The sequence below is a fragment of the Sinohyriopsis cumingii genome, chromosome 9 (genome assembly GCF_028554795.1).
Source record: "Sinohyriopsis cumingii isolate HCF-2022 chromosome 9, ASM2855479v2, whole genome shotgun sequence".
Lineage (NCBI taxonomy): Eukaryota > Metazoa > Mollusca > Bivalvia > Unionida > Unionidae > Sinohyriopsis > Sinohyriopsis cumingii.
The window spans coordinates 117,523,338-117,537,957 of NC_142969.1; the positions used below are offsets into that span (position 1 = coordinate 117,523,338).

The 14,620-nt window shown below is 34.3% G+C and overlaps 1 protein-coding gene across 1 annotated transcript in view; it reads right to left on the reverse strand.

Moving 5' to 3' along the window:
* The window catches only part of LOC149792535 (nitric oxide synthase-interacting protein-like), a 43,185-nt gene extending 28,568 nt beyond the window's left edge, over positions 1 to 14,617 (reverse strand). The window contains exons 1-5 of the mRNA XM_089971175.1: positions 14,498 to 14,617; positions 11,517 to 11,676; positions 7,833 to 7,885; positions 5,301 to 5,412; positions 821 to 920 (exon numbers count right to left, since the gene is read on the reverse strand). Coding sequence (XP_089827301.1) covers positions 821 to 920; positions 5,301 to 5,412; positions 7,833 to 7,885; positions 11,517 to 11,639 — 388 coding nt within the window. The 5' untranslated portion in view covers positions 11,640 to 11,676; positions 14,498 to 14,617. The remainder of the gene's footprint in view (positions 1 to 820; positions 921 to 5,300; positions 5,413 to 7,832; positions 7,886 to 11,516; positions 11,677 to 14,497) is intronic.
* Positions 14,618 to 14,620: the final 3 nt, after the last annotated feature.

The following is a 14,620-nucleotide window of genomic DNA, read 5'->3' on the forward strand; positions in this document are numbered from 1 at the left end:
TAAGAAATGAAACAAATGTAGAAACATTTATTGAAATCATTATAATTCTGATCATTTAACTGAAATGAATTGCAATATGTTCAAGTGTAATGTAAATGCCATTGACCATTATAATAGAAAATTAAGATGGCACCTTACTGCTTACTGTACAACAGAAAGAAGAAAATGACGTACAAATATATTCATTTACAATGAAGAGAGACTTGAAAATCAGTATATGGGTTATACCTCCCTTTGGATACGCAAACTTCTTCGATCAGATTTCTGAAAGAACACAACACTGACAGGAATTCTGAAAGGTCTCTGAAGGTATAAGCGACAAAGGATAGCAGTAAATGAAAAATGTTAGGATTTGGCATCAATACATCTTTCGAAGGAGAGAACACTCAAGTCTGTCATCTGTCTCAGTAAGCAGACAACATTAAAGCACTTAAAGTGCTAAAACAAGTCCAATATGTTATTAATGTCCTGAATTACAATGACTGAGTAATGTATCTGAACACTAGTACAAAAAAGGGTGACAAAGTAGTCAAGTGAGAGCAAGAAATGAAACAATTTTTGCATCCCTTCTTGTGCTACAAGAAGAAAATAAATATGTCAGTATTTATCTGTGACTACATGGGAAAACCTAGAGCAAAACAAGTTACATGCTTTCTACATTTGGTGACTAAATGGGAAAACCTAGAGCAAAACAAGTTACATGCTTTCTACATTTGGTGACTACGTGGGGAAACCTAGGGCAAAACAAGTTACATGCTTTCTACATTTCATCTATCTCATATACCTGACATGGAGAACATTCTGTAACACTGAGGAATACCTGTTAATTTATTGTCCTTTTTGGATGAAGGGGCTTGTGAAATGGAAAACTGCTTTATATTTGCTTCTTCTTCAGCTTTCTTCAGCTCTGCTGCCTCTGCCTAAGGAAAGAGAGGACAGGTTAGATTTCAGCTTTATAAATCAATTCATGCAACGGACATCACTTCCTTTAATACCACTCATAAACATTATGTACGAAGACAATATGTACTGATTATTTAAAATTCATTCATGAAGTCTTTTCCTTCTTTCCTTGTAAGTTATGGCAAGGTAATGAGCATGGTAATGGGCCTGATTAAAAAAACTTATGACAGCATAAAGGGTCTGATGAAAAGCCTAGGACAGTGTAAATGGGACTGGTTAAAAATGTATGACTGTATAATGGAAACTGATTAAAATCTTATGACAGTGTGAATGGCCTGATTAAAGAGCTATGACAGTATAAATGGGCATTATTAAAAACCTATGATGGTGTAAGTGGTATTGATTAGAAACCTGTGACTGTATAGAGGGGCAGATTAAAAGTCTATGACAGTATAAATGGGCCTGATTAAAAACCTATGACTGTGCAACTGGGACTAATGAAAAACTGATCACAGTGTTAAGAGCCTGATTAAAAACCTTAGAGAAGTGTACATGGGCCTGATTAAAAATCTTTGACAAGTGTAAATGGGCCTGATTAAAAATCTTTGACAAGTGTAAATGGGCCTGATTAAAAATCTTTGACAAGTGTAAATGGGCCTGATTAAAAACCTTTGAGAAGTGTAAATGGGCCTTGTTAAAAATCTGTGACAAGTGTGAATGGGCCTTATTAAAAATATGACTTGTGTAAAATTAAAAAATATGTGACTATGTAAATGGGTCTTATTACAAATCTGTGACAGGTGTAAATGGTCCTGATTAAAAATCTCTGACTAGTGTCAATGGGTCTTATTAAAAATCTGTGACAAGTGTCAATGACCTGATTAAAAATGTAACAAGTGTCAATGGGCCTTATTAAAAAACTGTGTCTTCAGTATAACTTAACTTCTCTGGAGGAGACCAACTGCCATATAAGACCAGATTCAGAATGTACAGGTCAACATAATTTAAAGACTTTATTTGTGCAACCACCAGTCCCACCCTATTTTGGGACAGAAAGGCTCATCTCTAACAACAGATTTTACTGTAGAAGCTATACAAATTACAAACTTTTTTCACAGAAATTGCGATTCCTTGGATGATAGAATAGAATGCCATAATTCAGGTACCAGCTATTTACAAGTATAGATACTAGGGATCCTGAAATCACTGCATTTGCCAGACATGTCTGGCAGACCAAGGGTTTGGAGAGGCACATATTCTAACCAATGAGACACTGGTGATAGGAAATCTGAAACAGCATTCAATAAAATTGGCTTTGATGTGTTTATCCCTTACACTGTCAAATAAACAACAAAGCAAATTCACAGGCCACTAGGTCTAGTTTCTTCATCAGACAATAAAGATGTCACCAATTAAGTTTAATGCATAGATCAATAGGTTACATTTACACACTGTTTCTCTGTCAGAAATGTCAATAGTGTTTTTGCTGACTAAGATTGTTTGGTCATTATGTTTTTCCAATTGTGTAAACACTCTACGGCCACAGAGCACAAGATAAAGGATGTGAAAGAGCATATCTTCTGTTATGTATATTTAATTTAATTGTTTGTCTGTTAGTTTTAATTTTGTATTATTCCATTACATGCTATCGTAATGTAACATTGTTTACTGGACTTGACCTTGTCTAGTATTGATTTCAGTTCTGTTTGACCGGATTGACTTTTTTTATTTTTTTTATTTTATTGATGTAAACAATGAAAACAAGCTTCATTATCCTCTATGGGTAAATGAAACTTTGTATCTAGTTGCTGGCCTTGTTTCAAAATCAGTAACAGTTTTGGTAAACAACATTTTTAAAAAAGAAACATTATTCTTTCTCAGAGTAAGAATCATTAAGTTGAGTCAAGGTCATACTTGGTGTATGTGATGTTTATCATGTTCCATATGCTCACAAACTTCTATTTACTTCTAGAAATAAATACCTTGACTTTCATCTGGATTTTGCATCATAATCAGTCATATAACTAATGTTCTGATAAAGGTTAGACAGTTTGGGATCTAAGTTTTGACATGTTAAGTTGTGCATTTTGAGCTGTATTGTGACCAGTTAGGGCTGAATATTATTTTCTTCAACTTATTGAATTCAAGTAGAAATACAAAAGTGCTCTGACATAATTCTTGGACAAAGACATTTGTTGGAATTTATACTGAATTAAAAACTGGAATAATATTTGTGTGACTCAACGAGACTGTGGGCACTACATAGGTTATTCCAGACGTCATTATCTTCCATCTTGAATTTCAAGATTTGAACCGAGATTCACTTAGAACTATTCATTGATAGGACTTACATTTAATAATTCTTGGATTATTTTTGGACTTAATTTGCATTACCTTAAGTTCTTTTTTTCTTAATTTGCGCTTAGTATTTTAGGGAAATAAATTATTTGTTAAATTTTACAAAGCTTGTTGTCTTCACTCTTTTCTGTTACTTAACAGCATAGACTCATTACATTTCTCAACTTATCAAAACCCAGTAAGTGAACAACTTTTTCATATACCATACATGTCAACTCACATGCTGGGAGGAAAAAAACTCCCAATTTTTGCATTCGTTCCACACCTACCACATGATCTTGTAATATCTCCCAATTTTTGGAGTGAACTCCCATTTATTGCATTGTGTCTGTCAATATTCATTTCTCCTTAAAGAAATCTTACAGAAAAAGATATATGCAACCCATACAAACTATGTTCTGTTTTATCACCTGTGAATATACTGTTGCTATGAATTAATATAACAAATTTTGTTCTTCGATAAATAGAATGTTAAGTTTAAACATTATTCACATAAATTTATGAATACATTTTTTACCCTGCAAAAATAATAATATAAAAAGATAAACTGCAATTAAAAATAAACCACAACAATACAATTATCAGCAATTACTTTCAACTGCAAAACATTCCCACCAAAGAAACTTACACGAGTAAAATCCTGGCATTACTGTACCATATATATAAATGTTAATTACCCTCATTAAAATAAATAAATGAATAAAAAACATACCATGCAGCATATGTGCCCCTCCCAAACTAATTCAAAATGTTAATTAGTAAACAGTGTTAAATGCCTTATGAGCTGACCCCAAGGAAATAAGAAGGGATTTAAAGTGTGGGGAAAACAGTTGCCCCATGTGTGGTAGTTTGAGACTGCAGCGTTGAACTGCTGAATGCTAATAGATTTTAGTCACCATTAGTTTCAACAAATCAGGGCATAGTTTACCTGCTAATCAATTGCTGGTGCTTACATAACACACTGCTGAACATGCTTTCTTTGAATTATGCTGGAGAGCCAGTCTTTTTCACAATATAATCACAAGGATATGGATTAACTGTTAATTAGTTATATTGGCTTTCTTGTTTGTTTATTTAAGTCCAACTATTAGCCATTGTGCAGTTTGGGCACACTGACCAAAATATGAAATAGGGCTCATCATGGGGGAAAATAAGGCATGTCAGAGGGAAAAACGGCTTGTAGTTTGAGAATTTCATGCTAATTGGACACAGATGATCAGTCAATATTTAGTGTTAAGTTGTTGCTGTTCATGGGCAAGGGTGTATAAACAGTAAATATAGTTGGATTGTATTGATGATGATTATTCTTTTTCATAAATAAAACCAGTGTGAAGAAATAATAGGGAGTGACAGATACCGTATGAGTTAAATGTTCTAATCTATTTTGCAAAAATTAAAAGTTCTCACTTTAAAGGAAAAGATGGGGTGAGAAAAACAAAATATGTCATGGTTTGCAAGGATATAAGGAAATCCCAGTTGTGGTGTTACATTATTTGTCTTTGGCTTTGCCTTGTGGAAAGACAAATAATATAACCTCTTGACTGGGATTTCCTTGTCTCTTGAGCAAACCCCACCATAGATTCTATTAATATATGGTAAGTAGGAATGTCCATGGATCCCATGTAATTATTAAGTAGATGAATTATGTGTATAATGTACTTCATTATAAGGAGATCTCACTATAAGGTCAAATACTTCATGGCTCACATGGACAGTGTTACATGTAGGGTGTATTGTATCATGAACTTTAATATAAGGTGACCCCTCAATAAGGTCAAGCATTTCATGATTCACGTGGACAGTTATGAGGAAGTACTTTATTTGCTTTCCTTCTCAAGGGCATATTTAAAACAATGACCAAAATGACCACATTTTTATAACATTTTCAGTGAAATTTAAAAAAACGTTTTCATTATATTTTCTCTTATTTGAAAATTCAACCTTAACAAAAGAAGATACATTATGATTTGCCAACTTCAAATTATAAAAACATTCTGGATTAATCTGCAATGTAGAATTTTTTTAAAAACTTCTCTCACTTCCCACTTATGTTGCTGTTTTTCATACTCTTTCAGTTTTCTGGCAATTTCTTTCTTCTGATGTAGAATATAGTTCAAGATAGCTTCTTTGTCATAGAGGTACCCATCTGGCCTGAAATGTATTATTATTATTATTAATGGTTTTAAAATGTGATTAAATTTCTTATTTTTAAAATCATGTCAAATATCAGCCATTATTTGATCGTATTTTTATTCTAACCTGTACCCATGATTGGTTTTTATTTCAATTTTGTCATTACTTATTTTAATAGTTTAATTATTACTTAGTTTCAACATGCATGTGCTAATAGTACTTGTGTGTGTGTGGGTGGGGGGTGATTTGGATTTTTAACATAGCTTTAAAAAAAATTCAGTCATATTGCTATAATATCTGCAGTGTGGCAGTTTATAGTGATATCTAGCACTGGGGCATCATGCCGCAGACATGTAGCATGATGTCTCACCCAGTCACATTATTTTGACACCAGGCCAATAAGTCCTAACACTAACCTCTTAATGCTGAGTACCTAGCGAGGCAGCTGTTAATACCATTTTTAAAAGTTTTGGTATGACTCGGCCGGGGTTTGAACCCAGTGACCTCCAACATCCGAGGCAGACACTGTAACCGTTGGGCCACCAGAGCGGTCAAATAGTTCTTTTTGTCTTCTATAATGTGTGTGTGATCAGGATTTTTAATGTTATGTTAACAATTTTTCAGTCATATCGCTACAATGTCTGCAGTGTGGCAGTTTATAGTGATATCTAGCACTGGGGCTTCATGCCGCAGACATGTAGCATGATGTCCCACCCAGTCACATTATCCTGGCACCAGGACAACCAGTCCTAACACTAACCTCTTAATGCTGAGCACCTAGCGAGGCAGCTATTAGTACCATTTTTGTAAGTCTTTGGTAGGACTCAACTGGGGTTCGAAACCCACGACCTCCTACTTCTGACACATGTGCTCTAATCACTAGGCCACCGAAGCAGTCGTCTTCTATAATAATAACATTAATAATAACAATAATAATAATAATAATGTATAAATTACTAAGTATTTAAAATGTTGTCAAAGTGTCAACTTTTAAATGCTTTCAAATTGTGAATTCAAACAAGAGTATTTGATCATAAGACTGCTTCTTTCTAACTCCAGAGTATTGAAACCATCTCTAATATTTTCCTATAATTGCAAAATACCAAAGTTTGACAAAATAAACACTATCTTCTTTTCTTTGATTTTTTTGTGTTCACCTGTAAGTGCAGTACAAAATTTGTTATCATGACCTTTGACCGTAAACCTGATATCATTGGTAAAATATTACTGACTTAGACAATGTCAAGATAGAACATGTTAAGCTAATTAAATATATTATTTTTATTTTCAAATAAAATGTTACCAAAGTGGCATGATTCAAGGTTTTCTTTAGATATAGCAACTGGTTTAACAAGATTACCACATGTGCATACAGCATATTGGATATTCAACAGGATTACTTCATCTGTACACAGCATATTGGATATTCAACAGGATTACTACATGCACACACATGTTGGATATTCAACAGGATTACCACATGTGCACACATCATATTGAAAATTCAACAGGATTACCACATGTGCATACAGCATACTGGATATTCAACAGGATTACCACATGTGCACACAGCATATTGGATATTCAACAGGATTACTACATGTGCACACAGCATACTGGATATTCAACAGGATTACCACATGTGCACACAGCATATTGGATATTCAACAGGATTACTACATGTGCACACAGCATACTGGATATTCAACAGGATTACTACATGTGCACAGTGCATTGGACATTCAACAGGATTACTAAATGTACACACAGCATATTGGATATTCAACAGGATTACTATGTGTGCACAGAGCATATTGGATATTCAACAGGATTACTATGTGTGCACACAGCATACTGGATATTCAACAGGATTACTACATGTGCACAGCATATTGGATATTCAACAGGATTACTATGTGTGCACACAGCATATTGGATATTCAACAGGATTACCACACGTGCATACAGCATATTGGATATTCAACAGGATTACTATGTGTGCACACAGCATGTTGGACATTTAACAGGATCACCATATGATGTGTGTGTGTGGGTTAAATAATAATTAATACCTTTTCATTAAGTTTAAAATGACTGAAAGAAAATTCTCTTAAGGAACAGGCTATAATCTCACTCTATGATTCATTATAAACGTAACACAATGGGATACAGGTTATGATTCAACGCTTTATCTATTTTATTTTTAAAAAAACTTCAAAACTTTTCCAGGACTTCCATTGCTATTCTATTCTTCAGTAACTTCACAAAACCTTAAAAACACAAAATTTCATAACTGTTCCAAAATTTCTACATCTATATGAACTCTAGTTAAAAGTATAAAATATAGATAGTCTAGTTTGCTACAGATATATTGCATCAAGCAGAGTACAGTACAGTAGTAAAGTCTGGTAACCAGTCTATGATGGATAATGACTCACGTTATGACAGGATTCTTGCATGGTTGTAGCGTGAGACAGCAGCAGTCAAATTCCTGAAATTAATACAATTTTGGAGTTTAAAACATGAGAAAATTATCATTTACACACAATACTATTAAAATACTAGAACATTCTAATATATACGAAAACATAATGAGCTTTCTGATTGGTCAAACATCAAAATTTGCAGCAGCTGTTTTTGTTGTTCTTTTAGGTTTAATGCCATTTCTCAGCACAAGACAGACTACACAGAGCAACAAGTAAAACTGGTAGAGGAAGAAACTGAGAAAACCCTGGTAAGAACAACCAACATACGGGAAGCTTCTGGCAAGCTTTCTCACGTACCCACATTGACTGACTTGAACCAATATGGACAGAAGTGAGATGGCAGTGATCTGTAATGGCGAGCACTTTAGACCACTTGGCCAGCTTATGCCCCCAATTTGCAGCAATAGCATTCATTTGTATGCCATTGTGTTGTCATAATATTCACTGTCAAGCGATGACAAAGAAAATTACATTTTCTGCTCATTTTCAATATTTTCTAAGTGTGTCAAAATTGAAATAAGGTCATTAATAGTGATTTTACAAATGTACATTTTACCTGTCCTTTTGATGCATCTCTGAAAAACTCAGTTTGCAGTAAAACTTCCATCATTATCCTTAAATCATCAAATACAAGACTGTTATCCCAAGTCTGAGAGTAAAAACACCACTGTATTATCCTCAAATACAAGACTGTTACATGTACATGTATCTCAAATCTGACAGTAAAACTACCAAAAATATCCTACAATCCTTAAATATAAGACTTATCCCAAGTGTGACAGTAAAACCATGGTTAATGTCCTCAAATCCTCAAATACAAGACTGTTCTCTAAAGTGTGACCGTAAAATCATGGTTAATGTCTTCTAATCCTCAAATACAAGACTGTTATCCCAAGTGTGACAGTAAAACCATGGTTAATGTCCTCAAATACAAGACTGTTATCCCAAGTGTGACAGTAAAACCATGGTTAATGTCCTCAAGTCCTCAAATACAAGACTGTTATCCCAAGTGTGACAGTAAAATCATGGTTAATGTCTTCTAATCCTCAAATACAAGACTGTTATCCCAAGTGTGACAGTAAAACCATGGTTAATGTCCTCAAATACAAGACGGTTATCCCAAGTGTGACAGTAAAACCATGGTTAATGTCCTCAAATCCTCAAATACAAGACTGTTATCCCAAGTGTGACAGTAAAATCATGGTTAATGTCCTCAAATCCTCAAATACAAGACTGTTATCCCAAGTGTGACAGTAAAACCATGGTTAATGTCCTCAAATCCTCAAATACAAGACTGTTATCCCAAGTGTGACAGCAAAACCATGGTTAATGTCCTCAGATCCTCAAATACAAGACTTGTCCCAAGTGTGACAGTAAAACCATGGTTAATGTCTTGTAATCCTCAAATAAGACACAAGGATGGATGAGTATTCCCATGAACACAGGTTTTGTGTGTGTGTGTGTGTGTGTGTGTGATTTAGATTTTTAACGTAGCTTTAAAAAAAAATCAGTCATATTGCTATGATGTCTGCAATGTGACAGTCTATAGTGATGTCTAGCACTGGGGCATCATGCCACAGACATGCAGCATGATGTCCCACCCAGTCACATTATCCTGACACCAGGCCGACCAGTCCTAACACTAACCTCCTAATGCTGAGTGCCAAGCAACACTGTTTAGGGGGTATAAAACAGACATCAGCAAGTTACTCTGTTTAGGAAATTTCAAATACAGTATATGTAGAAAAGAATTTCAATATGTTTAAATATAGAACATGAAATCATCATTATTGGGGAAAATAAGATCGCTTGGGAATGAAATTTTACATAAAACACTGATATACTGTAGTCTTATCAATTTCCATGGGGGACCAATATTCCTGGTGTTTGCTGCTGCCCCGAACCCTGACTTTAAATCCCCAATGAAAAATGAGCCATGTAGGATGATGACACCCCATTTTCTTACAGTGTTTCATTCCTAGAGATTAACGCAGCTACTAGTATTTGATAAATCAAGGTCAATACTGTAAATTTGGTAATTAAATATTAGCTATTACAAGTGGTTTTTTTTATATTTGATATTTTACCCTTCTGAAACAAGAATTATAAATCCTTTTAAAATAGTTTCAATGCACACGTTCAATGAGGTATCAGATACCAGTAATTTTACAATCACTGCCTTAAATCAATGTGAGGTAAGTAAGGATAAAGAGAAGAGAAAAAGCATAAGGTATTCAAACAATACGAATACTGAAAATGAAAGAAAACAATAACACAAAATAACAGTATATGAAAATAAAATGTAATACTTATTCAAATTGATGATTCATTGGAGTACAACTGTTGTTGAAATGTTTAAATCCTTCTGAAAGCACATTTCATTTTATCTATGCATTTTTAATCCAAAAGAACAACAATCCTGTAAAATACTATAACTATTTCTTGAAACACTATTATTAATTAAACACTATGTATATACACTAATTACAGCAGAGTATCAAAACTCACACTTCAGTCTTATGGTACTCACAAATGCTTCTCAGGTAAATAGTCCCCAAATTGCTGAATTAAACAAGTCCAGCTTTCTCAAAACCGCTGATAATGAGGTCCGATCTTTCACTCATTGCTGCGTTAGCTGCAATTATCCATTTAGCATGAATTGGCTCGATCAGTGAGGTTGCAAGGTTTACTAATACTGTGCACTGATCGTCACCAGTAACATCTTTTCCATAATGGCGTCCAAGATCTGTTCAGCATACCACTCATGGAAGTGGACTTTAATTCTTCTTTGTACTCTTTATTTACTGTCAAGTCTAGTCGCTGAAGTCAGTCTGTACAAGAGGCAGGCACAGACATTAGGTGCCTGGTAAGCAAGTGCATGTGCCATGTTCACAGCTTTTGATAGGTTAGAAAGTCCAGGAACCAAGGGGGTCTAAGTTGAGTTTTACCACTTTTAAGCCACTGTGTTAACACCATGATCACCAGTAAGTATCGATGGCACAACTTGACGGACAGTGGTTTAAGTAAGAGATCATTCATATGTACTTTAATAACCGATTCATTTAGTGTTACTGGCTGCATCAGTTTCCTTTGATGTTGCGCACTCAAACGAAAATATGGTGCAAGTGATTAATCTTGACAGGTGTTTTATTTGTGCTCATAGAGATGGAAGTATTGCTCTAGTGCTGTTGGCTGCACTGGCTTCGACTGATGTTATTCACTTGGTCGAAAACACGGTGTACGTATTGAAGGTCTTTGATTTGTGCTCATACAAGTGGTAGTATTGTTTTAAACACTAAAGTGACCACCGTTTGCATCTGCATATTTTTATTCTTTTGCATTTTTTATTTTGGGTATTTGTAGAGGTTAAACCATGAAATTAAATACCTACTAATATGCAAACTTTTACAGACAAAACCACTAATTTAAGCACCCAGGAAAATGCCTTTTTTTAAATACAAAACTACAAAAATTGAGCCCAACAAAAATAAATGATACTAAAGTACATGAATTTTAAAGACTTCCTCTTGAGACAAGGGCTCATTTACATCAGAAATGTTGCCTATGTTGGGTTTTGGGACCATTACAAAATCTTGTCAAAAAAGAGTAAAATGGTAAATAGGAAACAAAGATTACCTTAACTGAATCCTTTCCAAATCGTACATATTTGCTCCCATAGCCAGATGCAGCATGGTCTTTCTTTTTTTCATGATATGAATAGACAGTGCCAGCAGTGTTGTTACGTGAATGGCGGGTCATTTCTCAAAACTGTTTGCCTCACTATGTCTCAAGCTATCTGTAACATGTGAAATCAATGTTTTAATATTATTTAATATTATCACTAATTCAGGATGGGTAATTAAACTTCTCTTAAATGTGAATAAAAAATTAGAAGAATGGCGAGCAATGGGCTCATACTGTAGTCTGTGATACATCTGTATCCCACCCCTACCCCCAAGATGAAGATGCAGCTACAGTCAAATTAAAGGCATAATTCTTGTGAAAAAGCACAAGTACAATAATCAGTGTTCTGCCAAGAAATGACCCTAATGGGACAAATAAGGCCATTTTTTAAAATATGGGGTCAACATTATAACTTTGCATATATTTTTATATTTTGAAGAACATGTGCTAGTAACAAAAAATAAGAGTATAAACCTGTATAGTGTGTTAGTTTTCATTTAATATATTTATCCTTGACTTATCTGAACAATAACTAACATTTTCCCCCGTTTTCAACCCAATAACATTTAGACAATCTAGCTCCTCAAGTAACTTCATCAAACTCTTCGTTCATCCAAAATTAAATTTTCATAGCAACTAGAATGCCGGCCTCCTTTCACTGGCAACTATGTTCACTGCTTTCTGAAATTCCCTGACCAACATCAATAACAAAAGCCTTGTTGTCATTGCTTGCTGCGTGCCAGATCAGTGTATCAGTTCTGAAATTGGGTGTAATGTTCAGTCATAGAATTCTGCTTTTTATTCTTTATACAGAGACTACACTTCATGATTCGTTGATCATATGCCAAGCACAGAAAATTTTTCAACTATCTGTTTTAGAATTTCCTCTATTGATCTGATTTACTCTCACTACTACTTTCATTTGGTTTAGCCTGAATGTCTAGCATCTTATTATTGCTACCAGTTACGTTATTATCTTCAACTAATCTTATCTTCTTTGGTTGTGTGGGCCTCAAAAAGCTTAGAATCAACCATGGCTTTGAATTGCCTGACACCATTACATTGACTGAACTACTAATCAAGTGATTCAGAGTAAATGATATCAATAAACTGATTGGCTTACAATATATCCATGGTTGCAGCCAATAAAAAGCGTAGTTACACAATCAGTTGTTTCTCACTAACCAAACCAACTCATTATTCAAACTCAAAGTTGTTTTCTCTGATTAATGATTCATTCCCAGACAAATTTGTATGCACATAATGACTCACCTATAGGAACTATCATGTGTGATCATTGATATTTATGCGTATATGGCACAAAAAGCACATCATCGGCAGAATAATTAATAAGTGGTTATCAACATGCAAATCTTAAGTTGACAAACATACATGTAACATCAGCACAATTTCACAGTAATACATTCAAAATGTAAGAGTAGTTTGCATTCACAAAATTCTCTCATACACTGCATCCAGCTAATTCACAAAGGACCATAACAAAAAAAATTGCATGAGCAAACCATCGTGTTGATATGCACATCTACAATATTCACAAAGTTTAAAGGCAAACCATCAAAACTTGAGAGTTTAGTTGTGCTAAAGAGATGCCATAAGCTGCATTAGGATACAAGACAAAACGAGCAGCTCTAACAAATGTGGATGCAAACTAAGTAATTTTTTGCTATGAGCATCTTCAGGTGATAAGTGTGTTTTTACCAACATTTATGACAATTCTTCAAAACCTGCATGACTAGCTGTGCCAATGAAATCATTTTACAAGGCATAAGGGCAATATCTAACACAAATGGCAATCACAAAGTGATTGGTTGATGCAGTTGGTTATGTTAGTGGCTCATTCAAAAATAAAATCCCATTTAACTGCATACTGATGCCAGACCATCCCATGGCAATTCCCAACTTGTCCTACACAACTGAGTGAAAAACAAAAACAAAATCTTGCACTGTCCTGCAAGTGGTTTTAGGGAATAACAAGTGACTGTCAAAGTCTGTTTCATGCTAAGAATATGTTGCTGCCATAAGGCTGTTTAGGGTCCTCAGTCATCTAAATCAGGGAACATTAACTCTGCAAGTAAATACACAAGCATGCTGACTGGATTCCTAACCTATTCAGTATTGGCACAGACTCAAATCAAATCATAAGTGTAAAACAATCAAATTGTATCTTGTGAATCCAATGCACTTCATTCCAACATGATCATTACATTGTGGTGTCTGCCTTGTGCTACCTTTTAACATCATAAGCCTTGTGCTCCTTCACATCAAGTAATGAATATTTTATTTTTTCCATGGATCTAGCACAAAATTTTCCATTCTGTATTAAAGCCATTGCTAAAAAAAAGTTCACAGCAAAACTGAAAGTAATGTAGTTATCAAAGTGTATGGTTTTCTCCTGGTGGCATTTTACCACCATATTTACATAAAAACTGAGAATAATTAAAATAATAATAATAATAATAATAATAATAATAATGTGGACTTAATAAAATGCCTAATATTTAGCTCTAAGCGCATTTCAATATTATATAACACATAAAAATATATCCGGCGACTAGATTACAAAAACAAATACCATGAAATTACAAAACAAAAATATTACAATAATTATGGAAGCAAACGTTAAGTCATCAACTTGAAGTTCCATGTCTGTTCTTGTAGCTGAAATAGGCGAGTTTTAAGAGCACTCTTAAATGAGACCAGTGTCCTCGTATCTAAGATATATGGGCACTTTGTTCCCGTCTGGGCACTGGTAAGCATAATGAAATGCTTTAAAAATATTTCACTATTAAAATGGAAATGCATGATAAAGTCTTTAACTTAAACTTTAGTAATATTTCACATAATATTTCATATTTGGACCGAATCAGCCTCTAATAGTGGCCGAATAAGCCCGATAAGAAACAGCCTGTTACCTGTACTGCGAATATTAAATGTATAAATATATGTTTCACTGAAGAATACTTTTTTGTAACCGGAAATTGATTTATCCACCGGAAATTCATTTCTAACAGGGGGATAACTCTATACATAAACTA